The following is a 27,656-nucleotide window of genomic DNA, read 5'->3' as shown; positions in this document are numbered from 1 at the left end:
TAATCAGAGGTCTCGAATTTGAGTCCCCTAGGTACGAAATTGTCTTTATTAGGGAGCGTTTTAACCCTCAATATGACACTTCATGGCGTGATTTAGATTTAGTTGGACTCTAATATGGTATTGAAATGAAAAAAAAAACTAAAAAAAACTATAGGAGTTACTTACCTTTTCTTGGTCTTCTAGTTTTTTTTGTTCTTTTTCATGCATTTTTCTTCCCGTAAGATTTATTATACAAATATAAGAAAATTGAATATATTTATCATACTAATACATGAAATATGTTGAATAATTTATAGGCACAATACATAAATATGTCATTTAACTTGGTCTAATTTCAAATTTATGCCCTTCAACTTTGGATGTGCACGAATAAACACTTAAACTTGTATAAAATTAAACAAATAAACACATCCTATGTGGCATCCTACATGACAATTTGTGTTCTACATGTATTAAAGGCATATAATGTATGGTACTCTAGTTTTTTTGGTGGAGCTGACCAGAAGACAAACCAATTAATGCTTGGCATAAAAGAATGGACATCGATTTTGACAATATTTTCCAACTCAATTATTCATAGTTTCTCTTCTATTTTATTATTTCTATGTTGTGGATGAGAGGATCCACTACTACTTCAAGAAGCTGTAGTTGATGCAAATGATGTGACATGATTGATGATACTCATCATTTAAACAAGTAGAAGACAGCATCAGACTTCTTGACACAAATGTATAACTACACCAGTAAAATAATTAGTCTAAAGAAAAGTACACAACAGAGAGTCCAACATTGTCACAATCCAAAATTCCACACGACAAAACTCAGTTCATGATCAAGAAAGTAGTGTTGGTCTCACATCAAGCTTCGTGCCATCTTTTAATCGAACAGATCATTTGATGAAAAACAGATTCAAGTGCTAATTTAAGCCCAGCTGAGAGTGTACGCTCATGAATTACAAACAGTTGTTCTCTCAGAAGAAGATTATTGAAACACCCATCGTCAAGCAGCCCACTGCCACCCAAGGACTCAACCGTTCACCTGTCCACATTGAAGCATCATAGGCCTTGTCAAATTCATGCATTGGTAGAATAAATGGATAAAAGATAAAATTTATTATGGTAGGACGGAAAAGGACATTCACTATATTCTAATGCAAGTAATGTGTTTTAGGATACATGTAATTACAAATTTTAGGTAAAGGAGAATTTTTGGGAAGAGCAATTTTTTTCCTCCACTTTGTTGACTTTGGAACAAGTGAAAAATGTTCAAAGAATAAAAGCTCTCTAAACAAAAAGAAAACCCCCCAACCAGCAGAAGATAAACAAGTTAAGAGTAAAAGGATGAAGAACCACCATGAAGATAAATAGGCATATATGTGACGTTTTTTTGATTGGTTAAATAGGCATCTAAGCAATATGAATCACACAAGCAGAAAACAGGGAAGGGAAAAGATCATTATATTCCAAAATATTATGAACTGGTCAAGCAAGAGAGAATTACAAGAATAACTTCCTATCAAGATGAGGTCTTATGAGAGAATTACAATGCATAGCCAGGAAAATGTTATTCGTTTTAGTCAAAGTATGATGCCTAACTATCAACTGTATGTCCTCATATCGGCAGTGATTCAGCATTTCATCAACATCTTGTTATATGGTGTGGTTTCACTAGGATACAGGCCAGTAATGGTATAAGAAAAATGCATGCAATGTTTTTAACAATCAGCAAAATAATTTTGATTCTGTAAAAACGATGAGGAAATTAGTCCAGACAATTCTTCGCTGCAAGCAAATGAGATAACTTACCTATTCTAGCAGCCTTCCAAAAGAAACCTCGAAACCTGCCAAGTTTACCATCTAGTTAGGATGTAGAGCAGACAGGGAAATTAATTAATAAATAAATAAAATGAAATAAGACATAAAATAAAGTAACAAGCCACAACAATAGGGGGAGATAAAAAATATTACAGAACTTTCTTAGCTTCAAAAAACGTGAAAATTCAAGCAAAATAGTCGATGCCTAGATGCCCTCAACTTAAAATGGCATGTTGAAACCCCATTAAAAGCCAACGAAAAAATTAGATCCAATTAAAAGTGCCCTTGTTATCTTTTCTCCTCCAAAACTAGCATTATGTTCAACCACAGTGAGAACATTTCAGATAAGAGTTTCCCATCTTTTGACCTAGCAAAGCCATTTTCAAATGAAAAACCATCTACACATATAGGTGTAACAACTAATTTCCCCAGAGAAATAGAAGTACATCTGATACCCTTAAATCCTCATAGCCTCTAAGTACTATATGATGCATAAAACGGGTTATATGGCTTGTCACAGTGGATATGTAGCTCAGGAGTAGGATAATTGCATGAAGAAAATCATCAGTCTTGAGTCGCTAGTACATAGACCATACTAGAAACTTCATTTTATGGTGTTAAACTTTCTGAAAGACGGAATATGGAAAAGGATAAGAATTTTGATATCACAGAGCATGTACCTCTCTCCTGAACCCCACTTCTTCTAAGATATTTCTTCCAATCCTAACTTGTCTCTCTACCCCCACAGCCCTGTTTTTTCGTTGCAAAAAAGAATGAGGGAGGGCATTAAAGGAGGAAGGGAGAAGGGGGAGTCCCAGAGGGAGGGGTGTGGAGAGGACTAATGTGTCTTTATGAGAACGGAGCCCATCCAACGACAGAATGTACCATCTTGTAGGTTTACATAGTACCCAGTAACAGTAGAACAGGCCTACTTGCTGCCTAAATGTGATCATACATGAAATTCCAACCATGACAAAATAATAAAAACATGGGGTAGAAGTAGCATAAATCCAGAAAATGCACTACAAAAAGATATTCTCCAACAGCATCCACACAAAAAAGGAAATAAAAAACCAATCTTAAGCCTTTACTAACCAGTTAGAGGAAACAAAGGACCTCCTATATGAATTATTAAGAATCAACATAGGTAACATTGACACCAATGCCAAATTCCTATACTGTAGCTACAACGAACTTACTTATAGAGAAGACTTACCCAGTTCTCTGTTCAAGAAGTGCAGGAAAATGCATCTTCACATAAGTGCATGTACAAATCCCTAACAGCACTACTGTCAAAAAGGAGTGGAAATTGAAGAGTGCCGACTGAAAATACCAGCAGAAGAAAATGAGCATAGTACTTGTAAATTCAACAACAAAAATAACAATAATTATAGTCTAACTTGCCATTTCTGAATTTCCTCTCTAAATCAGTTTTGCCTTCCACCAAGCCTATACACAGTAAAGAAGCATCTGTCAACTCCTCTCATACTAGCGGAATGTCAAAACATTAATTGCAACAAAAAGTTTTGTTGTTCCTGCTCTTTGTTTTTTGACCAAATGATGAAATGGAATAAGGAAATAATGGATGACCATGAGCACCTTACAACCAGATCAAAATGAAAAGGATACTCCACCACTAAGTTGACACTAGATTCATTAAGTAAATAAAACCCTACAAAATAAAATAAAAAAATTGTAGAAGCATAAGCCATTAAGGTTTCATGAGCAATGCTTTTGAAATAAGAAAAATTTGAGTCTCTATAGTAGCTTTCTGCACTGAGCAAGAACAGTGCTCTTATTTTCTTCTCACGTGTCATCTTCTGAATTATTCAATCTTCTCTATAATCTTACAGTATGCATTACCCAAGGTTGTAACTCTTATCTATCTACTCAATGACCTTAGAGAAACATTTAGACCCCCGAAATGAAAAGCATATAATAGCAATAAGAGACTTTAGCATAAAACATATAGCTGCCAGGAAATTAAATCTCCATTCAAACTCAAACAGGAATAATTTGTAGTCATATTTTAAGTTGCAACTGTATTTATATTGCCCCTTCCAGTCAAACAGTAATGACAGGTTTAACTCTTGTCATTTATCAGGAAAAGAAACATTCCCAACTCCGTGATGTGTGATGCTGAAGAACCAAGGTTTGTTGTTGTCTAGAGTTTTCTCTCCCCTTCATTTTTTTTTGGGAGAGAAGACTCTACGGTTTACTATTGCATTTACCACTGAAGCTTCGTTCTTCAATGTTAATGATCCTAGCCAGCTGCTACTACACAGCATATTTCAAGCAGACTTTCTGCAATAGCCTGCCTGTTTAATACCTCAACTTTGGCCTCTGGGTTACAGATAACCCAGATTAACCAGTGTAAGACTTAAGACATCATTTACTATTCCAATCTCTAAGATGCCCCAATGCCTGTTTTCTGCAACATCTTTCATTGCAATGCTCTACAATTTTCTAAAGTACCACAGTCTACATGTTCAATAGCGTATACCACCATAGGGCTGGCATGTAATGGGAAAAACTGAGCTTGGACACTAGGACTGTCTTGGTTCTATAATGGAGTCAGATACTCAGCTATGGTTATGCAAAATTTACAGCATGTAAGCTCCTTTGACCACACAATACTTAAATTTCCAAGTTCCGATTGATGCCTCATTGCCGAAATTTCATTAAACTCGAATGATATAAAATCTTCTTATCATATTCTTGCAAGAAAAAGCTTCCAAAATCCACATTTGTGCTTTGATAATTAACTTCCAATACCACATTGTTTCATAACTTAAAACATATAAGAGGACATATAACTTGATATCATACAACTGTTAACATTAAGCAGCTAAAAGCAACAAGAAAATGGATCATGAACAAAGTCTATCAGAGCCCAACATGAAGCACAATTACCAAAAGTTCTGAAAACTTATATAAACCAAACGAACTGAATAAGTACCAACATTAATTGCGTAATTCATTTCCTAGGTACTTTCGAAAGCAAACAGCAAGCTAACTAGAATCCTACTCTAAGTATAAGTTTTCATACTCGGGTTGGTAATTTTGCATGTTTTTTCTGGGTGTAGGGGTTAAAAGAAACTGAAGAAAAGGTTCAAACCCTAACCCACCAAATTAAACCCGCAGACCAAATTCAACCAAATTTAGTGTTCAGACCAGAATTCCTCCTTCACTTCATTTTCCCTCAATAAACCAAAATTTCTCCTTATCAAGAACCTACCCAAAAGGATTTTTTTATTGTAAAAACCCGAACTTTACATCCATTACGAAGTGGCAGTCGTTGTATATAAGGCAATTTAAAATCTGCAATAACAAAAACAATGAAAAGGGTATAAAAAAAAACGGCGGAAGGGGTTGTGGGTTACCTTAAATCAAGAGCCCAAGAGCGAAATTGCAGTGAATATATGAAAAATGAGGATTTTAGAACAGTATCTGATCTCCAGATCCAATCCGTTTGTCTCCGATCTCGGAGAATACAGCAATTCGAGAGTCAGTTCAAGCTAAGTCACCTCTCGATAACCAAAGAAGCTTGATTGAGAATCTATGAGTCGGAAGGATGAAGAAGATTAAGCAATGGAAACCGTTTGTGTTATATTTGGGAAACAAGGGGAAAAAAAAGAAAACAAAGTTTGACATTGTTTGAAATATGTGAAAAAAACAAATTAAATTATTATTGAATTTTTATAAAATTAGGTATAAGAAGTTTGTAATTGCAAATATTTATTTATAAAAATAACATGGAGATATGTGATTTTTTGATGTGGCGCCTTAGGATAATATGATATCTTGTTTATGAACTATATTTACCTCTTTGTCAATTGTACCAAAGGGTAGCTCAATGGTTTGGGCTTGGGACTTCCATGTTGGAGGTCTCAAGTTCGAAACCCCTTGCCAGCAAAAGCAAAGGGTTTTGCCTTTTGGGTCGAGCTCGTCGCACAAGGCTTGCCTAGTAGTGCATTTGGTACAATTGAACTTATAAATTTTTTTATGTTTATAAGAAAAAATCTGAATATAAATAAATCTAACTTAAAAAATCAAAATTGCATGTTCAAACAAAACTTCAACTTCAAATTAGTTTGATTCTAAATCATGATTCATATCGCATGTCCAAATGGATCCTAAGAAAGCCGCATTAGATTTTTCTCGATTAGAATATGTACTTTATGTAGGGATGGCAATGGGACGGTGCGGTGCGTGGCAGGCAGGTTGAGTTTACCCCTCAAAATTTTAAACCGCCACGCCGCGTATAACAATTTTTTTCATTTTCAATCCGTCCCATCCTGCTTCACATAGACCCGTCTCACATAATTTTATTAGTATTTTTTTTCTAGTTAAGTTTGATACTAAAAATAAAGAGATAAGTGGTTAAAACACACCTAAACTATACCTTCTTTTTTTTTAGTTCCATACCCAAACTATTGAAAGTGTGAGAAACACACCTAAAGTATTACACTTTAGTTTTAAAAACACACCTCTGTGCTGACTGGACCAAATGTGTGTGTACACACTCTTTTGCGCGTGTGTGGCCTTGATTTTCGTCCACATGGCTTCTTCTTTTTCAAAAAATAAAATATCAAAACACACCTAAACTATAAAATAGTTTGACTACTTTCCCACCTAAACTATTAGGAGAGTGAGAAACACACCTAAACTATCATTCATAAATTTGAGAAACACACCTTAAATTATATGTTACACTAGTTGCTTAAGCTCACTCAAAAGGGACTGATATTTGAATATCAATGATGCCATACAAGGAATCCACGACGCCCTTTGGTAGCTTTAATAATTTGAGGGGTGAGTAATTGTCCATGACATCAGATTCTATTTTTTTTTTTTTTTTGTTTAATAACTAGTTAGACTATATTTGTGGTATCATTATGCCACCAAATAGAGCATATTTTATTTCTATTGAATTGTCGCTTTTTATAGACTACTTCATTAATCATTTTCTGATTACGATTATTTAAACAACTATGAGTTGCTAAGGACAGAAGTCACCAAAGCATTTTTAGTAGCTCGAAGTAAAAAATTGATCGGCTCTAGTTTGTATAGTATAGAAACACTGAAATCAAGTAATGCTTCAATTTGCTGAGCAACTTACAACGATATTAAATTACTTGGGCTGCAAATCAGTATACCATCCTATTCACAACCAAAATTCGATATCATCCTATTCACAATCAAAATACACGACTTAAGAACAATTCGAACCACATGAAAAATCAGTCACGATGTTTAGTAGCTTACAATAACTACTTGGGCTGCAAATCAGTCACCGTATTTAGGAACATCAAAGTTCACAACTAAAAGTCGATATCGTCCTATTCACAACCAAAATACGTGACTTAAAAATAGTTCGAGCCACATGAAAAATCAGCCACATCATCCCTAAACACCTTCAGTTCTTGCTGCACCTTGTGATGGAATTTGTGACTTGATGTTCTTCTGTCTAAGCAAAGAACTTTTATATTGAAGTTGTCTTCCTGTGATAGCATTTTTCCCCTTCCATTTAAGACCTTTACTTGGTGCATACCCAAGGTCACCGGTGACAATAGCTGAACTTATCAGTTTCTCTTGTGCTCCACTCTTGATTACCCTACTAATAGATCTTCCTTGTTGTAAAGTAATAAATAGTCGTTAAATTATTTTTAAGAAGTTTAATCAAGAATATAAGCTTATTAACTCTTGTTTTTACCTCGGCACAAATAAAATCATCTTTGCTCACAAATACTCCATGACCCACTACTTTTGGCCTCTTAAATGCATTATTTGCACCTTTTCTATTACCAATGTCACTTTGCACTATTGCTTGAGATGGTTCAGAAGATTGAGATTGTTGTACTGCTTGAGTGGGGTGAGATTTTTGCTTGCCACTTCTTTTACTACTGGCAGATGCTTGTGATGTAGTAATAACCTATGCAAAGAATAATTTTGAAAGTGTTAACGGTATTAATACACTATAAATAAACGTTAATAGAGCTCAAATGTACATCTGAAGTGGCTGGAGGTTTGTTTGGACATGTTCTTATATTGTGACCTTTTGACTTACAAGCGGAGCAACTCACAGTTTTTCTCCTCTTTGGAAGCTTTTCAGAACTTGTACCTCTCTAAGTTCCTTCTTTCTTTTTTTACCAGGCCTTCCTAGCATTTTCCTAACAGGAGGTGGCTTAACTTTTGAATTCGATGTCTCGGGCCACATCTTCATGTTTGTTATTGGTTGTAAAAAATGTTTATAAGCTTTTAGGTAGGTTTCTTTTTTGTACCACTTACAAACCGAGTCAAGGAGATTAGCTTCATCGTGATGTATAGCTGATATTGCATGTGCACAAGGAATCCCTTTCAATCCCCAACTTCTACAAGTGCAAGTTCCTTGAATTAGGTTAACCACATGTATATATGGACTATCTTTCACTTTATACCCAATGTCACCATTCCAACTAATTTCCACCCTCATTAACTTCTTCACATTTGTATTTAGCACCAACATTGCCATTGGAGATATGTCATGAGTCCAACTATTTACAAATGTTATCACTTTAGTGAATCTATTCATTACCTTTTTCCTTATTTATTCAAGCATACTGATGATAGTCTTGTGCCTAGCACCCAACACCCAAGCATTAAAACTTTCAGCCATATTGTTATCCACACCGTCACATTTTGAGGATGTCCTAAACTGTGCTTTGGACCATCAATTAGGATTGAAGTTTGCCAAGTCATTAGAAATATCTTTGCCTAATTGTGCTAATTTATCCAAGTTCTTCCTGAGTTCAGCTTCAAATGTTGATCTAGCACAAGCCCAAAACCTCTTTCTTTCCTCAACACCTTTCCAGTTTTTTGACCAATTTGCAAGTATATGTCTTGCACACATTCTTTGTTCACATTCTGGAAGCAACTCCTGAACAGCTAAATATAATCCCTGAAAAACTTATGTGGTTAAAATCACTCAAAACAATAACTAAAATATATGTTGCTTGGACTCTTCAAAAATGTCAATGAGGGCATGTTGAATTAGCCAAAAGTAGTGTATTTTTTGTTAATCCAATACAAGTGTGGCATCAAAAGTGAAGAATACGCACAACTAAGACTAAAATCACTTAACAACTAAAGCTAAAAGGGATGAAAATAGTAGGAAAAAAAACAGTAGCTAAACAAGTTGAATAACAAAGTACTGCTAGAGTTTCTAATTTTGTGGACAAGATAGAATGTTGTTATGGACTATCAAAAGGTCCCTACAAAATGCTAAAATCAATAGTTAAAAACTACTTATAACACATCAGCTATAAAATCATGAAATCAGTAGTTAAAATTGGATTATAAGAGATGAAACAGAGGTTAAAAAAGAGCTTAAATTAGTATTTAAAATTACTTAAAACACATTAACTAAAACTTGTAAATTCAGTAGCTAAAAAAGCTGAAAATAACAGCTAATATTGGCTAAAATAACTGAAACCAGAGGCTAAAAATCGTACATTTTGCATATCACTTATGATAGTCAATCCTTATCCTTCATCATTAATGTCCAAATCAGATTTCAAGATTCTCAAAAACCAAGTCCAAGTTTCTCTACTTTCAGTTCCAACAACAGCCCATGCTATTGGGAACATCTGATTATTCCCATCCTTTGCAATAACAACAAGTAGCTGGCTTTAAATATTTCCTTAAAAAAGCAACCATCTAACCCAATGCACTTTCTACAACCCTCAATGAATCATTTTTTCAAAGCTGAAAAGCAAATATAAAAGGAATGAAAGAAATTTTTTCCATCATCACAATTTGTCACTTTCACCACACAAGTGCTTCCTGGATTTGATTCAAGAAGCATATCTCTGTAGTCATAGATTCTACTAAACTCAGCAATATGATCACCCATTATCTCTTTCAACACTATTTTTCTGGCCTTCAAACACACGAACTTACCAACATACAATCCCATGTCTGTCCTGATCAAATCTTGTATTTTCCATCCCTTTATGCAAGGTTGAGAAACAATTCTACTTTTATAGTACTTAGCCAAAAACTTAGAGTTGCACATTGTGTTGGTATTGGTCCTATAACACTTATGTCTAGGATTGTAGGTTTTTATAATGAAATCAGAAGATTTGAAATCTTTGCTTGCATAAAGTATCCAAGGACAACCATTAGCTTTACATTTTACTTTGACCCTTCTTTGATCATTGTGGATCTTATCCAGTTGACAACCTCTCTCAATTGCATACTTGCTCAAAGCTTCTCTGAATTTTTTCACATTTTCAAATACCATATTAAGTTTCCACACAACTTTTTTCCATGTTGGATCATATGAGACCTTTTGTCCTTCTTTCTTGCCCTTAAAATATCAGATCTTTCAACATCTATTTCCCTCTCACTTTCACTTTCAAAACTATCGGCATCAGAACTGTCGTAAAAAGGCTCATCACCTACTAGCTTACCAGTTAAATTTTTCTTAGGTTTATCAATGTCTTCAAAACCAGGATCTATGCCAACTTCTCCCAGAAAACACTCAGCAATTTTTTTTTCCTTGGCTCTTTTTTTTTCTTCAAATATGCTTTCAAATCCTTCTTAACTATGCTCAACTCTTCATGAATATCACTCTCATAACCATCCTCGTCACTAGAAAAGTCAACATTCTCATCACTTTCAGCATCACTATGCACAATAGTTTCTACTTCATCTTCCTCCGAATCTTCATCTTCACTAGAAAACTTATATTCATCTTCAACTTCATTTGTGTTTCTACTGCCATTTACTATCAGATTTGATTGTTGAACCCCGACAATTTGATCTCTACCATCAATAAATGTTATTTCTGTCCCTAAAGGTGCATTGAGACCTTCACCAGCTTTGTTGGTAGATTCTTTATTAGGTCTATCAACTTCATTGCATGTGGTCTCAAAAGACTCATTGGTCACATGTGTTGTTTTGATAAAAACTTTCCCTTTATGGCAGATATAAATGTCCATAGTACCCCCAACAACCAATAAATTGGCTAAGACCAAGAAATCCCTATCTTTAACCAATTCTACCAAATTGCCAACTTGAGCAGCTTCAATATATAATTTTTCTATATTGGTAACCCCAAAATCCCTGCAATAGTCATTCACTTCCGAAATAGACAAATGGTCTATATCAACATTGAAGGCATATTATTTTCCCCCCCAATATAAGCAGGTCTTACCTCACTCACAAGTATACCACCAATGTGAAACCTCAAATTTACGTACTTAGTGCCCATTACCTTAGAACAATTGAAATATGCAAAGTTTAATAAGCCAACTATTGTTCATGAAATCAGTAGCTAAAAATTGCCACTAGTACGAAAATTAAGTTCAGGAGTAAAGAAAGAGTACCTTATGTAGTCAATTTCTTCTCCTTTCAACTCTTTTAAGATGGTATGAATCAAAACCTAAAAAATTATACAAAATCATTAATATTTTGAGACAAAAATAAGAACCCTAACATTTTTTGACAAATGAGTAACTAACCTTCAAACCATGATGAATTTGTGAATTAATAGTTAAAACCTTAATTTTACTCAAAATTTTCACACACCAAAGAGACTCAGCTGAGAAACAGAGAAAGATGCTTCTACACGTTGAAGGTTAAACTTTAATCTTTTGACATGGTGGAATTTGTTTCCATGTGGCAATCTATGTGGCATTTAAAAAATAATAATTGAAAGAGTGTAATACACACACTATCATATTTTATTTGAGGTGTGTTTTTCAAACTAAAGTGAAATAGTTTAGGTGTGTTTCTCACACTTTCAATAGTTTGGGTATGAAACTCAAAAAAAAGGTATAGTTTAGGTGTGTTTTAACCACTTATCTCAAAAATAAAATATATAAAAATAAATTCATTTCTTCATTAAGTTGTATTAATTTAATTGATAGTGACTTGAAAATTTATTTTTTAGAGGTCAAATTGGGAAACGTGTAAAATTGTACTTTTCATTTTATGGAACTATTTCCATTTACTATCTTCAATATTTTAGTAGGTTTAAAGAAATTATCTCAATAAATAATGTTTTATCACTCTTATAATATATAAAAAAAATTAAAATTAAGTTTGAACACACATAAAATCACATATACCTACAACCCGCTCCGCGCCGCATTAGTTTAAAAAACACCCACTTCAACCTGCCTCACATCACTTTCGCTCCGCACAATCTTAAACATGCACCACTCTGCCTCATTGTCATCCTTAATTTTATGGCTAGAGCCTATTTAGATTGACTTATGTTAAGTGCTTTTAAGCGAAAAGAACTTTTAAACATTTTTAAAATGTATGGGTAAATTTAGATGACGTTTGACAAAGAAAAATAAAAAGGATAAGGTTTTCCTCTGCGAAGTACTTGGGAAAAAAAAGAAGCAAACTATTAATAAATCTAACTATTCAAAATATTATTTGCACTAATCTTAATTCTTATAGTCATTTCTTGTAGCATAACCTCTTGGCATCTTTGGTTATGCTTCTCTGTCAATATGTGGTTGCAACATCCATGTTCTTCAACTCCTTATCATTTGGTAGGATGCATTTCATTTTGTGTATTATTAATACTTTATTTAGTATATATTTAAACTATACGTATGAAGTACTTAAATATTTTATTTGTGTATCATGTTACGTATAATTAATGTATGCAAATCATGATATTAACAATGTATAGATTTTTAATGCATGTGTTAATTTGATTAAATATATAATTGCTTTCAATTTCTTTTTAATATATCAAACTAAAGTTTCAGTATAACTAGTATCAACATTCCTAATATATTATATCAAATGAGCCTTAAATGGTGAAGATATTATTAATTTCGAACCAGCATCGAGTTATTTGCATAATGGAATTGAGAACATTAGGAAAAATCCAATAGTAATACAATATTTACCTTACTTAACACGTTAGAATTATTCAGTGGTCATATTTACGCTAGAAAATAAATGTTATACCAACTTAATTTATTTAGTAAAATAAGCTCATTCATTTGGTAGTTACATAAGAAATTAGTACAATTAATATAACCACATTTTGTAAGTAACGGAATGTTTCTATGTTCTCTGGACATACCATTTTTTTCTCTATGCAAAGAAAAAGATATAAAAATTAAAATAAATTTATAAAGGATTACAAAATCATTTATTCCGCAAATGATTTAGAAGTAAACGTGCTTAATGCATAATAATCTATTTACAAAGCAAGCTTAACCCACATTTTCTAACTTAACAAGGAACCACATCGACATCTAAAAGCAACCCATCTCCTTAATCATTTATTAATTTGCTTATTTTTTCTTTATGATATTTTATATTTTTTTCAAAAGGGAATCAATAATTCACAATTATACATTGCACCTACTGTTCTTTTTATTTTATGATAATAAATGAGTTTAATACAAATATATATAAGCTAGTATTAATTCTATTTATTTGCAGCTTGCAATAAAATCTAAAAACTATAAATAGTCAAAGTGGTCAAAATAAAAGAGTTAGTAGTAAGTAGTCATATTACCAATCTAATGCTTAGGCATTAAGAAGGAAAGACATTTCTAAAGGCAAAAAGCCCATGTGTAATTCATGAATTTCCAGTTGTAAAACTGTATTCAAATATTCAAACTTCCTAACTAGTTTATATATTTTGAATTTTTTAAATTTAGCGAACATAAATCTAATCTTTATGAAATCTATTGAAAATATTTATAGCAAAATAACTTAACGGTATTGAAATAAGATCTACGTATACCTCACCCTCTCTCAACCTCTCCAACAAGGCAAATCTAAATTATCTAGTGTGGACTTTTGGAAATTCAATAAGATTATTTATATTGAGAAATTCATCAAATGTACCTTCATTTATACAATATACACTATTCCAGTGGACCAGTACCTGATACATCCAATATAATATTGCCAAGTTTTTCAAGAAAGTTGCTTGAAAATTGACATCCAAACCAAATCCCCCCTTTTCTCCTTCCTCTCTGTTTCTTGAAGCAAATTCTTACAAATCCCATTTCCTTATCAATCTTTGTTCTTCTCACAGTATACAAGAATCACCAAGATTTCATTTTTTATTTACTTCTCTCTTCTTAGCTGTCTTTGAAAGAACCCCAGTAGCAAGAAAATACTACTAACAACTATGAACTACCCCAGCTAATGACATTCTAACTGTTGATTCCTCCTACCCATTATTATATTAATAACAAATTTCCAAACTTTCTTTGTTATTGGGGCATACCCATTAAATCTCTGATCCTCTTTTGTTGTTTTGAGCCATTTTAGAGTGTTAATATTTTCTGTACAGGGAGATAACAGAAAATGAGGAGTTGGAGTAGGGGCATTTTTGTTCTTCTTTATCTTGCTTTGTTGTTGAAAATTGAAGGCTTGGAATTTCATAGGTCTGAACATACTGAGAGAATATCAGGTACATTTTCTTTTGGGTGCTAATTGTTGTGGTTTAGCTTGGAACTATGTGTAATTTCATGTCTTACTGAGATGGGAATACTTTTTGAGCTGGAGCTCTATCAGAAACGGTCTCTCTACCTTGTAAAAGTAGGTGTAAGGTCTGCGTACATCTTACCCTCCCCAGAATCTACTAGTGGGATTACTTTGGGTATGTTGTTGTTGTGGCATCGAAAGTGAAGAGTACGCACAACTTAGGTTGTTACTGAGATGGGAATACTTATTTGTTATAGTAAATTAGGTTTTTCTGATATTGGGTACTTCATACTTGTATGAATTTCTTTTGGGCTTTTTGTTTTCAATAAATATGTCCAGATTCAGCTGGTTCCTGCTCTGAAATGGATGTGTTTTGGGGAAACTTAGGCAATGTAGGAGGTTACAAGTATCTGGTCTTAGAGGCACTGCTGAAAATTCATGTTAGTGAGATTGATGATATTAGCTTTGATTTCTGTGTAAGGCTTTTGTTTAAAGGCTTCAACATTGTTGACGACTTCAGCTGGCTTCATTAATGAATTTTAAGTTCTATAGGGATATAGTAGTGGTTAACCCGTAAGATCATTCCTATGAGGAATCATTATAGTATCAATTATAACAACTGTGGTCACCTTAGAGCTAACCCTGTATAAAAATGAGGTATTTATTCTCAAAAACTCTATGATCTTCTGCATTTGTTTTTTTTAAGCTAAATGAATTACTTGATTGAAGACTTTGGTAGGCTATAATTTAGATGTTTTAAGGTTTGTCATAAATTTCCAAGGGGTATTTTGAGACTCCCAATAGAGCAGACTTCCAAATTCTTCTGAGCAGATAAAAATCATCTTTTAACTTGTTTAAATGGTTTTAGCCTATAATGATTTGGATACTTGCTTACAACACTAAGTATTAACTTCTTTGTTTTCCTTGTATTTCCAAAATTCAGGAAGTGCGGGTGATGTCTTGGAAGATAATCCAGTTGGGAGATTAAAAGTTTTTGTCTATGAGCTTCCCAGCAAATACAACAAGAAAATTCTGCAGAAAGACCAGCGATGCCTCAACCACATGTTTGCTGCTGAAATCTTTATGCATCGTTTCCTATTATCTAGCGCTGTTCGAACTTTTAATCCCGAGGAAGCAGATTGGTTCTACACCCCTGTTTACAGTACTTGTGACCTTACACCAAATGGCCTTCCTTTACCCTTCAAGTCACCACGTATGATGAGGAGTGCAATACAACTTATTTCTTCTAACTGGCCTTACTGGAATAGGACAGAGGGAGCTGATCACTTCTTCATTGTGCCACATGATTTTGGTGCTTGTTTTCACTATCAAGTGAGGATCTCTCTCTCTCTCTCTATCATACACACACACTCACATAATTGGATAGAAGCCACGGAAAGGTTACCGACAAATATCCCTTAGGTTCATGATTATCGGTTTTGTTATTTTCAACTGTAGTTTTCAGTCATTACTTTCAAGGGTGTTAAAGATGTTTTGGTTACACTGGTTTTGCGCCATTGCAGGAAGAAAAAGCTATTGAGAGGGGAATTCTTCCATTGCTCCAACGTGCTACCTTGGTTCAAACTTTTGGACAACGAAATCATGTTTGTTTGAAGGATGGCTCAATTACAATTCCTCCATATGCTCCCCCACAGAAAATGCAGTCCCACTTGATCCCTCCAGATACTCCCCGGTCTATCTTTGTTTATTTCCGAGGCTTGTTTTATGATGTTGGAAATGATCCAGAGGGTGGTTACTATGCGAGGTATAACCATGGCTTATATGAATAAATCACTTTTTTTACACTTAAAGCTACTTATCAAAAGGCCCTAGTATTGATGCTTAGTTAATTGATTTATTCATTGTGATTCTGGGATTATAGAGTTCCTCTTTTCCCTGAAATTATGAATGAAGATTGTTTAAATAAATGATGACTGTAGAAGTTGACAAATAATATTCTCATTTAGTCTACTGATCTCCGAGACATGGAAAGACAAAATAACTAATTATGATTATTTCTCACTTCAGAGGTGCCCGAGCAGCAGTGTGGGAAAACTTTAAAAACAATCCTCTCTTTGATATTTCTACTGAGCATCCAACTACTTACTATGAAGACATGCAGCGAGCTATCTTTTGCTTGTGCCCTCTAGGATGGGCACCATGGAGTCCGAGATTGGTTGAAGCAGTTATATTTGGATGCATCCCTGTTATTATAGCAGATGACATTGTCTTGCCATTTGCTGACGCAATCCCCTGGGAAGATATAGGCGTGTTTGTAGCAGAGAAAGATGTTCCAAATTTGGACACCATTCTCACTTCTATTCGACCAGAAGAAATATTGAGGAAGCAGAGACTGCTTGCCAATCCTTCTATGAAGCAGGCAATGTTATTTCCAACACCTGCTCAATCAGGTGATGCTTTCCATCAGATCTTGAATGGACTTGCACGTAAACTGCCACATGACAAGAACACTTACATGAAGCCCGGGGAGAAGTCCTTAAACTGGACTGCCGGTCCAGTTGGTGACCTCAAACCTTGGTAGAGGCTGGCTCTTGACGATGATTTCACTCTTTTGTTTGGTGTCAAACCCTTCTTCTGTGCTAAACTTGCTTAAGTCATCTGAGTTGTAAATTTTAACCATGTAGTCCATGTTCATTTTTGGATCAGTAGGGTTCTGCATTAGAGATATGGGTATGTTCACTTGCCTACTCGCGTCCTTATGATATTAGGATGTTGTCAAAATTTTATTTCAGTTTTTGTATTGCTTCAACATACAAGGTTATTTCAGCATCTAAGTATTCTTAGTTACAAGCTTATGTTGATCCCTGCTTTCCACCTTTTTATGTTTCATTCCTTGATCTTGACTCTTGAGCAAGAGTTACCCAGTATCATCCATCATAGCATTTTCATCCATGATAGTCGCAAAGATTTAGGTGGATCTGAGTGCCTTCTGTTTGGGCGCTGTGTTGGATTGTCTTGCACTCATTGATTTGAACGTAAACACTGAATGCTTGTAATATTTTTCCATACAAGATGTCCCCTTGGCATGAGTGTTTTAACTTTGACATTTCTGCCAACTTTTAAGATACCAATTGGTTGATGGGCAACTGCACATTTCTAGACAAAGGCAGGAATGCACCAACATGTTAAATGAATAGAATGAAGAAAATACTGTAAAATATTATGAAGGAAGTACGTCAAGAAGTAGAGAGGATAAGAAAGAGGTTCATAAAGCAAAAAAAGTGGTTCGAAAAGTTCCCTTGGTCTAATGATTTTTGGTTTGTTGAACATTTCTCTAATTAGTGATTTGCTATTGTAGTATGTGGTGCTCCAAAACGTAGAATCTGACCTTATGTTCTGAACTGAAGTAGCTACAAAAAGTTAAGGACATTATGAGTCTTGCCTAAACGAAAATTCACTCAGCAATTTGTTATTGTATCCATTCTTTCTGTAGAAATCCACTTTCACAGAGCCAAATTAAGATGCGGCATTTCTAATTTTGTATTGACCCCAAATTCTCTCAATAACACTATATCAGTCATACATTACAAACATCAATCTTAATTCAAAGGGTGATTACTATTTCCCTTCAACCCTTCAACACCTACACGACTCTTCCATTACGGCGTGTCTGTGCCAAACGGGGACACCGTAAATAAACCACTGCATATTCATCTTCAATTTTTTCAACTCCATGTTCCTGCCCACCACCTTCCATACCTTTCCTACAGACTCTACGAAAACACTCTTAAACCAAATTCCATCGTTCTCCATGGCTTACTTCAAAACGTTGTTCAACGTCGTGCCAAAATCTGTCGGCCAAAAAGTAAACCTTTGCTTTTGGGGTGATCTTTGTGTCACAATCCGTTATTTTCCCGTTGGTAGGTTTTGTTGGAATTGTTCAGTTAATATTTCTGCTTTATGATTACAATTTTGTTGTCAAAACAATTTGTTAAATCGAATCATTTTTCATGTTGAGTTTCTCTTTCCAGGTTTAGTTCTATGATCAAGTTTTCTCTGTTTCGACAATTACACTCAAATCTAATCTCACCAATTTGTGTTTTCTGAGTTTTACTCTTCTTTTAATTTGCTTAACTTTAGTGGCACTTGACATATTAACTGCTATAGGGTTGAATTATTTGCTACTTCCTCTTGTGTTCTGATTATTTATTTGTGTCAAATATATAGAGAATGCAAATCAATGAAGGCTGCAGATGTCACTCTTGAAACTTCCAAGCTTAAGGTGCTATATTCTTATACTTTCTTTATAGTTACTGTGCATTTATGATTTTCCGGTAATGAGTGAGAGATTGTATATAGACGTATTACTAGCATGTTGCAAGAACTTGTTTTATTTATGCTTGAGGTATTTATTCTCTTGCTTTTTTGTTTTGTTAATTTTGTAGTTTTGTATTATAGGAAAACAAATAAATTAGGATTATTAGAGCAAATGTATCCAAATTTGTGCCAACAACTTGTATATATATAAAAGAGGATCCTAGACTCACCTATCTGCACACACCACAACTAAGAAATTCCAGTTATCGCTTATCTAAAATTTTTAGCCTTTTACTTTTACAAGAATGAAAAAACATGTTTTGTTAAATTTTGGATTTCGAAACTTTGCTTCGATTTTGAACATCTTGTTTGTGTTCCCCTGCTTCTTTTTTCATAACAAACCAAACAAGTCTTCTTCTTTCTGAGAATTCCAGACAAATTTCACAGCCCTTGAGCCATACGGTTGATGGGAGAATCCCTCTCCAAATATCTCACATTCCCAAGATTTAGATTACAACATTGATGTTCATGAAGTGAGTGCTGAAGACGATGAAGTCGCCTACATGTGGTACAGGTTTACCCTTTCTTTTCCTTAATTTTACTAGAGAGATTATAAGTGTACCAGGGGTGTTGAAGACCTTAGAAATCGTTCATAAGACTATCAAGGCTCAGATTTGGGACACTGCTTAGGTGATCAGGCTAGGTAATTTGACATTGTTAAAAATAGATAGCTTTGATATGTTTTGTATTTGACTGATAAAGTTATTTCATCCGTGTAAATACATATATGATAACTTTTATGTTAGAATTATCAAGAAATACAAGTTTGATTATCGTCTGATTAGCATATTTTATATATGTTGCTCCTCAATTTTAATCTACTTTGTCAGTGTGTTAGATTATCTACGGATAATTCAATGCTCTGTAACAGTAATTTACCTTTTGATGTATCCCATATTTATGAAAATACTAAGATATTACTTTGTAGGATATCATATGTACAAGTATCAAACTAACTCAATAACTTATGACATACATTTGATGCAACACATTGATAGTCAGTTGATAGATGGCCATGAAAAGTTTAAAGTCGAATAGTTCTAGAAGACACAAACTACGCGACATATCTAATAAGGATTTTCTCATGTAAATCACACTTTAGACCCGGTAATGATAAGATCACAGGTACAACATGTCTCTGACTTAGTCATATTAAATACAGATACTTGCCAAGTGGAGCATATAGCAACACAGACAATAGATATATCTCAAACTCTCCACATTTGTTGACACTCTTTTTTGTATGATTAGGGAAATCCGAAGCCACTATCCTTTCGGTGCACACATGGTAAAACCTCCCTCGCAACCATGCAACCATACAAAAAAGGTAACCGGCACGAGGCAAAGTTCGGTGCGACAAGCTCGATCTAGAAGGAAAATCCCTTGCTTTGATTGACAAAGAGTTTCGAACTTGAGACCTTCAACACTTCTGGCTATTAAGGAATCTGATCCAGTATTGGAGCAGTTAACTGTTGGGTATGTAGCAAGAGTTAATGGAAAATGGAGAGAAGATGAAAGAGGAACTTGAAAAAGTTGAGAACTTGGAAAGTTGAGAATTTGTACTTCTTCATTCTTAATTTATGCGTCACAAATTGAATTTCAAAAGTTAAATAATTTTACTTATGACCATGAATGCTTAAATGAAATCTTAAAAACAATGATTTGAATTTCAAATCATTTAATTTCTGTTGAAATGTTCTTAAAACCTATTAAAATTTACTCTCTTTTTATTTCTTACAACAGTCGATTATTGGAAATGTTGTTCAAAAGCCTTGAAAGATTAAATTACCTAGTTGAGTTATAATTTACAAGATGTGGGCAGTTTGTTGGGGGGGGGGGGGGGGGGGAGGATTATATAACAAGAAATCATTCCTGGAGGACAAATGAACCCTCTATTCTTTTCCCCAGTGGTTGTGAAGCAAAACTCAAAGGATTCAGCACATCGTTAAAACTTGAAGAAGGAGCAGGCTTGAATTCATAAGGACCTCCTTTTACACCCCAAACCTGTAATATTTGGAAGGGAAACAAGCCTTGTCAGAGGCTGTTGGTTCATCAAATAAATGGATATATAATCGAGACAAGATTCACAAGACGGGTTATAACTTCCAAGGAAAAAACAAGTACGGAGCATATGGAACTAACTTGATTGCCATCATCATCAAAACCTCTATCCCAGGCATGTATCTCATTATTCTTCAACACAGCAAGTTCTGAGGTACAGTATGTCGCACCATTCTGCTACACAAGCAAAATAAACTTCCAAAACTTAATAGAAAAGGAGAAAACATCAAAGGCTATCATGATATGGATCTCACCACTAAAATTAATGAAAAACTTAGGGAAATACCCATGAATTAGGAAATCCATCTGCTGGTGTTGAACCTTCATATAAGCATCGTTTCCCACGCTCACAGCGCTTTAGATGAATGGTAGTCAAATGTTCAGCAATATCCTGCACATAACAATAGAACTAAATTGACTTCCCAGCAAATTCCTAAATGTTTCCTCCAGGTTACCGTGTGTTCTATAACAGTTTTTATTTGCATAACAATCAAACTTCTTTTAAGTATTTACATTACAATCAAACTAGGAATATATAACAGAGACATGAAATAAGAGAGAACATATCTTACAAAGGTACAGACTGAGTCTTTACTCAAATGTAAAACATAAAGAAACAATAGATTCAATCATAATGTATTTGAATATTTACCCCAATAACTTCTTCGGGTTGTGGACGCTGATCTCTAGGGCGATCACAGAAGTTCTTGTACTCCTCTGCATCTCTGATAGCATATGTGCTTACCTAGATGTTTGTACAGGAAGATAAAGAAATCTTATTTGCAACGGTTAATGGAATTAAAGGCTGCAACATTATTACCACTACTTGCTTTCCATCACCAACTCACCCCACACACACTCAAAAAAAGGGAAACTGCAAGGAGAGTTGTTACAGGAATTCTAGAATTCAGCCGCAAAAAAAGAGCATTCTCCTATCAACCAGACGACCATCTTCATACCTTCATGCTACTACCCAGGCTCCTGATAATCCTCCTCACCCTCACCCACACCCACCGACAATAAATTAGAATGAGTAATTATACAAACGAACAAGCCTGTAAGTGAAGCAGAATTGTGCCCAATCACATTATAAAATAAAGGATGATGGTTTTACACTAAATAATAAGTGTTTAAATTTATGCTGCTCATGCCAAACATAAGTGTGAAGAGGCTTAGCAAGGGGAGTAGAATTCAGAGCAAACTTTAGCCACATAAATATGAATTTGGACCAACCTCAACATCACATTTCAACTCCTTTGCACAAGGCTTGACCATGAAAAATCTCTGCAAAAGAGTTCTGTTAGAATTCAAGTACTAAGGTTCTCTCAGCTGTAAGAGCAACTAATCAAATTAAAAACTTCTGCCCTCTTGTGTGATTATGTATGTTTCAGCAACCAAAGCAAACAAGATTACATTATTACAAGACAGAGAAATTTGACTACAGGTATCAGGTCTATAATGCAAGGGATTGAAATGTCAAGAGCAAGAAAAAATTTATTGGATGTCACTCACCTGTCTAAAGGGTTTATGCGGTGTTCGCCAAAATGCCTACAAAACAAAATTATAACCATCATAAAACAGATCATTGTCAGTTCAAACCAGAAGCATGAAAAAAACAAATCGAGATATAGAGATACTTACCTGCTCAAAATATAAAACCTTAGAGCCATCTACCATGTCTGCAGCAGGACAGGAAAGCCATCTAGACATAAAAATATGAAAGGTGAATAAAAGAAAAAAATTCAAATAACAGAACTTCCACCATGTCTTTTCTACATGAAGAGATGATCATATGCTAGAGCCCAGAAGCAAGGCTCCTGGAGAGAAGCACACTTACATGCCTGAAGGGATCATTGGGAGATTGATATCCAAATTATGAAAGGTATGCATCCTAAAGTTTGTGACTTCCGCACCCAAGGGAGTGACCTAGTAGTGATCAATGAAGTGGGTTGACAATCATGACGTCTCAAGTTCAAATCCTAACAGAAGCAAATCCACTAGGTGATCTCTTCCAATCTACTGAAGCTTTGATGGATAGAGTCACTCGCTACATGTGTTGGTGGGAAGTACCCCATGAAATTAGTTGAGGCGCGCACAAGCTAGCCTAAACATAACATTTCTCAAAAAGAGAAGTTTGTAACTTTGCAGGCCAATCGAGCACCAACAGACAAAAGTGCCAAAATATCAAACATTTAATACTAGATGTGTTCTTCTCCTTCTACACCTCTAATAATAAAATCCACTAAGCCTCAATACAGACCAGTTGGAGGTTTGTTGTTCTATCAGCTCAATTCGAGCCAATCTCCTATCATGAAATTGAAGTTAATAAGATTCAACACAAATTACATTTCTTAGCTATTATACAGCTGGGGAACCAGCTACGCAAAACTCACACAAGCAAATTTGGCAGCAACAATTTCTAACACAAATCCAAAATCAAAAGAGGAAACAGTGAAAACTTCAAACTAAGAATGCAATACCTGAAATTAAAATAATTATCAGGATCCCTAACCGCTTGCTCCTTTGAAAACTACAATAGAACTCAAAAATATCATTTATTATCACTTGCACAGTTCTAGAGACGTAAAAGATAGCAGAGATAGAAAGCAGTAAGTCGCAAAAAAGTACCTTTTCACCGTTAAGTGACTCTGCGACAATTCGAGCATGGTCCCAACGTGTGGTCGACTTAGTTAGCCGCCGGAGCAATAAGGCGCCTCCGACGAGCACCAGCGACTTGAGGACCGCTCCACGAGCTCGGCTCCACCCGTTTGAGTCGGGATCCGACTTAGAATCCGAACCCAAACCCGAGTCCGACCCCGTACACATGCCGGCGCTTAACACTTACAGTGGACTCTTCAACAGTAGATTATTTAACCGATAAATCATCTTAGCTTCTGCTTCTCAGCTTTCTGCAAAATCTGAACTACTGAAAATGGAGTAATTTGTATAAACGTTGCCTCACGCCGTCCGATCAATTACCACCACTGGTTTTTTCAGATTCGACGATACAAAACGACTTCGGATAGTAGAATCTTACACTGGGCTGAAGCCCATATCATTAGCCCAATCTCAAAGGCCCACTTACTACATCAATACTCCTTCTGTCCCATATTTGATGGGCATCTTACTAAAAATATTGGGAAAACTAAGCAAATATCTCATAAATACAAATTAATTACAAATATATACCTCCTTACTTTGATGCCCAACTAATAATTTCGCTTAACTAATACTAAATCAATATATATATCGTATTGGTATCATTAAGATTTTTTGTTCACATCATACTCATTATATATAAAGTTGGGTATCATTAAGGTTTCTTGCTCACACCTTATTAATTAGTCAATGATATTATAAGAGTATAAATATATTCTTGTGATATTATTAAGGTTTCTTGTTCAGAAATTAATCAATGATACTAAAAGAATATATATATATAGGTATATACTGCTGTGGTATTATTAAGATATATACTGTTGTGGTATTTCTATGTTTTCTTCAATAGGAAAGCGAAACAAAGTTATTCCAGATCTCTAAAACGAAATGGGGACTTTTATAAGGGACTGTGCCAGTTGGACTATTTCTAAAGACCCAAAATTATACAATTGACACCCTTTCCTCTTTTAAACTTGATTCCAAACATTTGGGAAGAAGATGATGTTTGGCTCAAAAAGATTTTTTTGCAATATTTTTAGTTCTGCAAAATATGATTTATTCTTTTTAACCAAACGTAAGCTATTAGCTTAGTGGGGATGGGATAAGAGAAAGGAAAAAGGTTCAGTGAAGTCCAAAAATTAGTAAATCCTACCCCAGAAACAAACGAAATACAACTATTATCTTTCCACTTTCCAGCTCCCCTACTTGTATTTTCTAATGTGAAAGGGAAATTTCGCCTAAACTAAAAAGGGGTATGAGCTGTAATTTATTTTGGGTGAATGAGTTTTTGCTGAATTAGTTTGGATTAGACTATGAAATTGTAATTAATTTGTAGTTTGTGGCCAATTTATGCAGATTCCCCAAAAATATTTGTCTCATATTACTTGATCTCTTACTAAATCAAGCTAGTATTAATTAATTTTTTTCATTTTATCCCTAAAATTAATATGGCCGTTGAAAGTTTAAACAAATTTTGAATATCTAAATTTTTTATTTAAGAGGCTAATTAATATGAACAAAGGGTAAAATAGTAAAGTTGATCAATTCATTTATAATTTCTTAATTACTGTGTATAATAGAAAGTGTCCATCTAATATGGGTCAGAAGAAGCAACTTTGAGAATTGGTGATTTTGAATCTTTGATCACCTTATGGCTTATTCCATTGGAAATTTTTAAGGTTAAAAGTTAAAATTTGTTACTAGTATCATAAAAGTTTACTTTCATCCTTTTCCCGAGGTAGCTACTTTTTTTTTTTTTTTTTTGCTTCTTAAGTTAATGTTGACTTGTATATAAGTCAGATGTTGGAAAAGGAAGCTCATATAACGTGAACTCTTTGATAGTTTATGCATGAAACAACCGAGGTAAAAAATTTAAGATCGTTTAACTTTAAAATGATTGTTGTAAACCCCTCAATAAAGTCTCCATTATATTGTCTTAAAAGACGTTTGGACATAACAAATGTGATATTTTAAAAAAAAATTTGAAATTTTGGGAATAGAAAGATTATTTCACTTGAATGACCAATTTCTATGAACAAACGGAATAATAAGGCATGCCAACAAATTTTAAGCTTCTTAATTAAAAAATAATCATTATCATAAAGTTTCAAATTTCACGTCATCATGAAGTATACATTGTATTAACTAGTTAAAATAGGCCGTACTTGAAATTTTAAGAACCTCGTCATCACGCGAAATTTTTACTAAATATATATGGATGGCTAAAAAGCAAAATAAAATTTGTAGACCTTGTAAAGATAGTAAAAACAAGTTTTAAAGTGATTTTCCAAACTTATTGTCTTCTCTTCACCATTAACCATTCACTTCCAAACTTCCACTCCCTTACGGTATTTTTTTTAGATTACAAACAAATAATTTTGAAATAGTATTTGTGCAATGTAAATCAAACACATACAGACCAGTATGCCATATATATGAAAGTGCAAGTGAAAAGGGATGCGTATGTATTTGGCCCAAACTATTAGCATTACAAACTCAAAACATGGGCATATCCAAGTAGCAGTAGGTATATTGTTGTCATACATATTCGTTCATTTGTCACTTTTAAATCTTCTCTCATGAAACGAAGTGAGAAGTGAGTGGTCTTGAACTTTTTGATATTGCAAAGTTTTCTTTCCCTTTTCAATCTCCTTGAAGCAGTAAGCGGGGGCTTGCCACTTAGAATCCTCCAGCACTTTCCCCACCTCAAAAGTCATAATATGTTCGATCAATCCTGCATTATTTCACATATATCCAGCATTAAATTACTTCATCACACATGAAAAAAATTAACATATGCAGAGAGGCTGAAAAAGGAAATGACTTTTAAACTTAACACAGAAGTTAGCTCATGAAATGAGTATTACCCAAAAACTATATAAACAGATACATCATACGTTTTAAATCATTAAACAATGTGTTCTAACAACCTGCAAACTCCAGAACCAAATTCGGAACACGAGTACGGAAAAATACTGATTTTTTGTTGTTGTTGATGAATACGGAATTTTGTGAGTGAAAAATTATCTGTGGGCAAGCGGACACTTAGACTTTGATATATGTAATTAAATGAATCATGAGTCTAACTCAATCCGAAATTAGCGGCAATTGCTCAAAATCATATAATAAAAGCATATTTAAATGGGCATACCATCATAAAAATGCCAATAAACAGGTATCTGGGTAGCAACATCTTCATAGTAGTGTATGAAATCAATCTTATCCCAAACATTACAGAGGAATCCATCTTTATACCTCTGGCCCATATAATTTGCACCTTCAAGCCAATTAGGTCTCAAAATCCCCACAGGGAAATGCCTGATTGTGCACTCCTCGGTAGAGTCCAAAGTGAAGTAAAATGAAGTGCCGTTCTGCCATTCAACTCCGTACAATTTTTTCCCCAATTGGTATTGGTTTATATGCAAGTACCTTTTGTTAGGCCAATCGTACCAGAGATCCACTTTCCGGAGACCTCCTGTGTAGTTCATGATGGTAGTTGCATGGAACTGGTGCGGCCATGGTGATGGAATTGGGTCTGTTGAATCTATTTCCAATGCTTTTGAAGGAACCCAGAAAGGGGATAAAGTGAAAAGGAAGATGAAGTTGATTGGAAAATACATTTTGTTCTTGTTTCTCTTAATTTAATTTAATATTTGGAAACAAAGAGAAAAGGTGAAGTCAGAAATCAGTAATGAAGTGTAATCGAAACTCAGAAGGGAATATGTGGACTATACAACACACACAATGAAGTAGATAAGGCATCTGTCACACTCAAAAAATAAATATGGTACCTGTATGGGTGGCTGAATTGTGGTATTCCTAAAACTCGTCGGCTGAGCTTGCCTAGTATAATTTACATATTTTGTGTAATCTGCAAGCTATTGCATAGGAGCGGATTTATTCAATGCACACCCATAGTGATTGCGAATTCTCCATGGAAAAAATAAAAATATATATTGGTCAAAGAACTCAAACTAGAAGGCAGAATGATATTTCTTTAGGAGTATGTGTGCGGTTCGATTTAGTGATCTTTTAAAACAGCTAATGCTTATAATTAAAGATTAAAGAAGAATACATATTTTCAGTAGTTAGCTAACCAATATGCTGTAGTATGCATTGCTAATCTGTACTAAAAGTTACAAATGGTACACCAAAACATAGGCAAATGATCTAATCCAGGATGTGTCGCTGTGATTATTAGAAAATCAGACCACCCTTTCAGCTCCTCCCAAAGTTAACGAACAACTTATACTGATACATATTGTTTCCAATCAGCAATATCAATTTTCAGTAGGCTCTTAGTAGCATCTTGTAACATAAGTACTC

The 27,656-nt window shown here is 34.4% G+C and overlaps 4 protein-coding genes and 1 pseudogene across 5 annotated transcripts; 1 reads left to right on the top strand and 4 right to left on the bottom strand.

Moving 5' to 3' along the window:
- Positions 1-777: 777 nt before the first annotated feature.
- On the bottom strand, positions 778-3,182 carry LOC125828901 (uncharacterized). Its single transcript, XM_049508213.1, has 3 exons — positions 3,031-3,182; positions 1,806-1,840; positions 778-1,038 (listed from the first exon to the last, which is right to left on the bottom strand). Exons 1-3 carry the CDS (start codon positions 3,165-3,167, stop codon positions 971-973), a joined length of 240 nt encoding a protein of 79 aa, XP_049364170.1. The 5' UTR covers positions 3,168-3,182; the 3' UTR covers positions 778-970.
- A 3,946-nt stretch (positions 3,183-7,128) lies between these two features.
- Positions 7,129-8,328, bottom strand: LOC125831882 (uncharacterized; annotated as a pseudogene).
- A 5,373-nt stretch (positions 8,329-13,701) lies between these two features.
- Positions 13,702-17,095, top strand: LOC125828703 (probable beta-1,4-xylosyltransferase IRX10L). Its single transcript, XM_049508046.1, has 4 exons — positions 13,702-14,259; positions 15,217-15,605; positions 15,797-16,038; positions 16,302-17,095. The coding sequence occupies exons 1-4, from the start codon at positions 14,154-14,156 to the stop codon at positions 16,813-16,815; spliced, it is 1,251 nt and encodes a 416-aa protein (XP_049364003.1). The 5' UTR covers positions 13,702-14,153; the 3' UTR covers positions 16,816-17,095.
- Positions 17,096-20,293: 3,198 nt separating this feature from the next.
- On the bottom strand, positions 20,294-23,682 carry LOC125828810 (chromophore lyase CRL, chloroplastic). 2 transcript variants are annotated; one of them, XM_049508139.1, is made up of 9 exons: positions 23,301-23,682; positions 23,153-23,202; positions 22,314-22,374; positions 22,185-22,220; positions 21,906-21,956; positions 21,325-21,417; positions 20,959-21,063; positions 20,754-20,849; positions 20,294-20,615 (listed from the first exon to the last, which is right to left on the bottom strand). In XM_049508139.1, exons 1-9 carry the CDS (start codon positions 23,496-23,498, stop codon positions 20,478-20,480), a joined length of 828 nt encoding a protein of 275 aa, XP_049364096.1. In that variant the 5' UTR covers positions 23,499-23,682; the 3' UTR covers positions 20,294-20,477. The 2 variants fall into 2 exon arrangements, with proteins under 2 accessions (XP_049364096.1, XP_049364102.1); XM_049508145.1 differs by having other exon boundaries at positions 20,754-20,846; positions 23,301-23,655.
- Positions 23,683-25,763: 2,081 nt separating this feature from the next.
- On the bottom strand, positions 25,764-26,964 carry LOC125828826 (uncharacterized protein At4g14100-like). Its single transcript, XM_049508154.1, has 2 exons — positions 26,482-26,964; positions 25,764-26,064 (listed from the first exon to the last, which is right to left on the bottom strand). Exons 1-2 carry the CDS (start codon positions 26,948-26,950, stop codon positions 25,883-25,885), a joined length of 651 nt encoding a protein of 216 aa, XP_049364111.1. The 5' UTR covers positions 26,951-26,964; the 3' UTR covers positions 25,764-25,882.
- Between the last annotated feature and the right edge of the window lie 692 nt (positions 26,965-27,656).

Source organism: Solanum verrucosum, unplaced genomic scaffold (assembly GCF_900185275.1).
Source record: "Solanum verrucosum unplaced genomic scaffold, falcon-dt-bn FXZP01000102.1, whole genome shotgun sequence".
Taxonomy (NCBI): domain Eukaryota; kingdom Viridiplantae; phylum Streptophyta; class Magnoliopsida; order Solanales; family Solanaceae; genus Solanum; species Solanum verrucosum.
The sequence above is the reverse complement of the archived record's forward strand: the minus strand, read 5'-3'. Positions and strand labels throughout refer to the sequence as shown.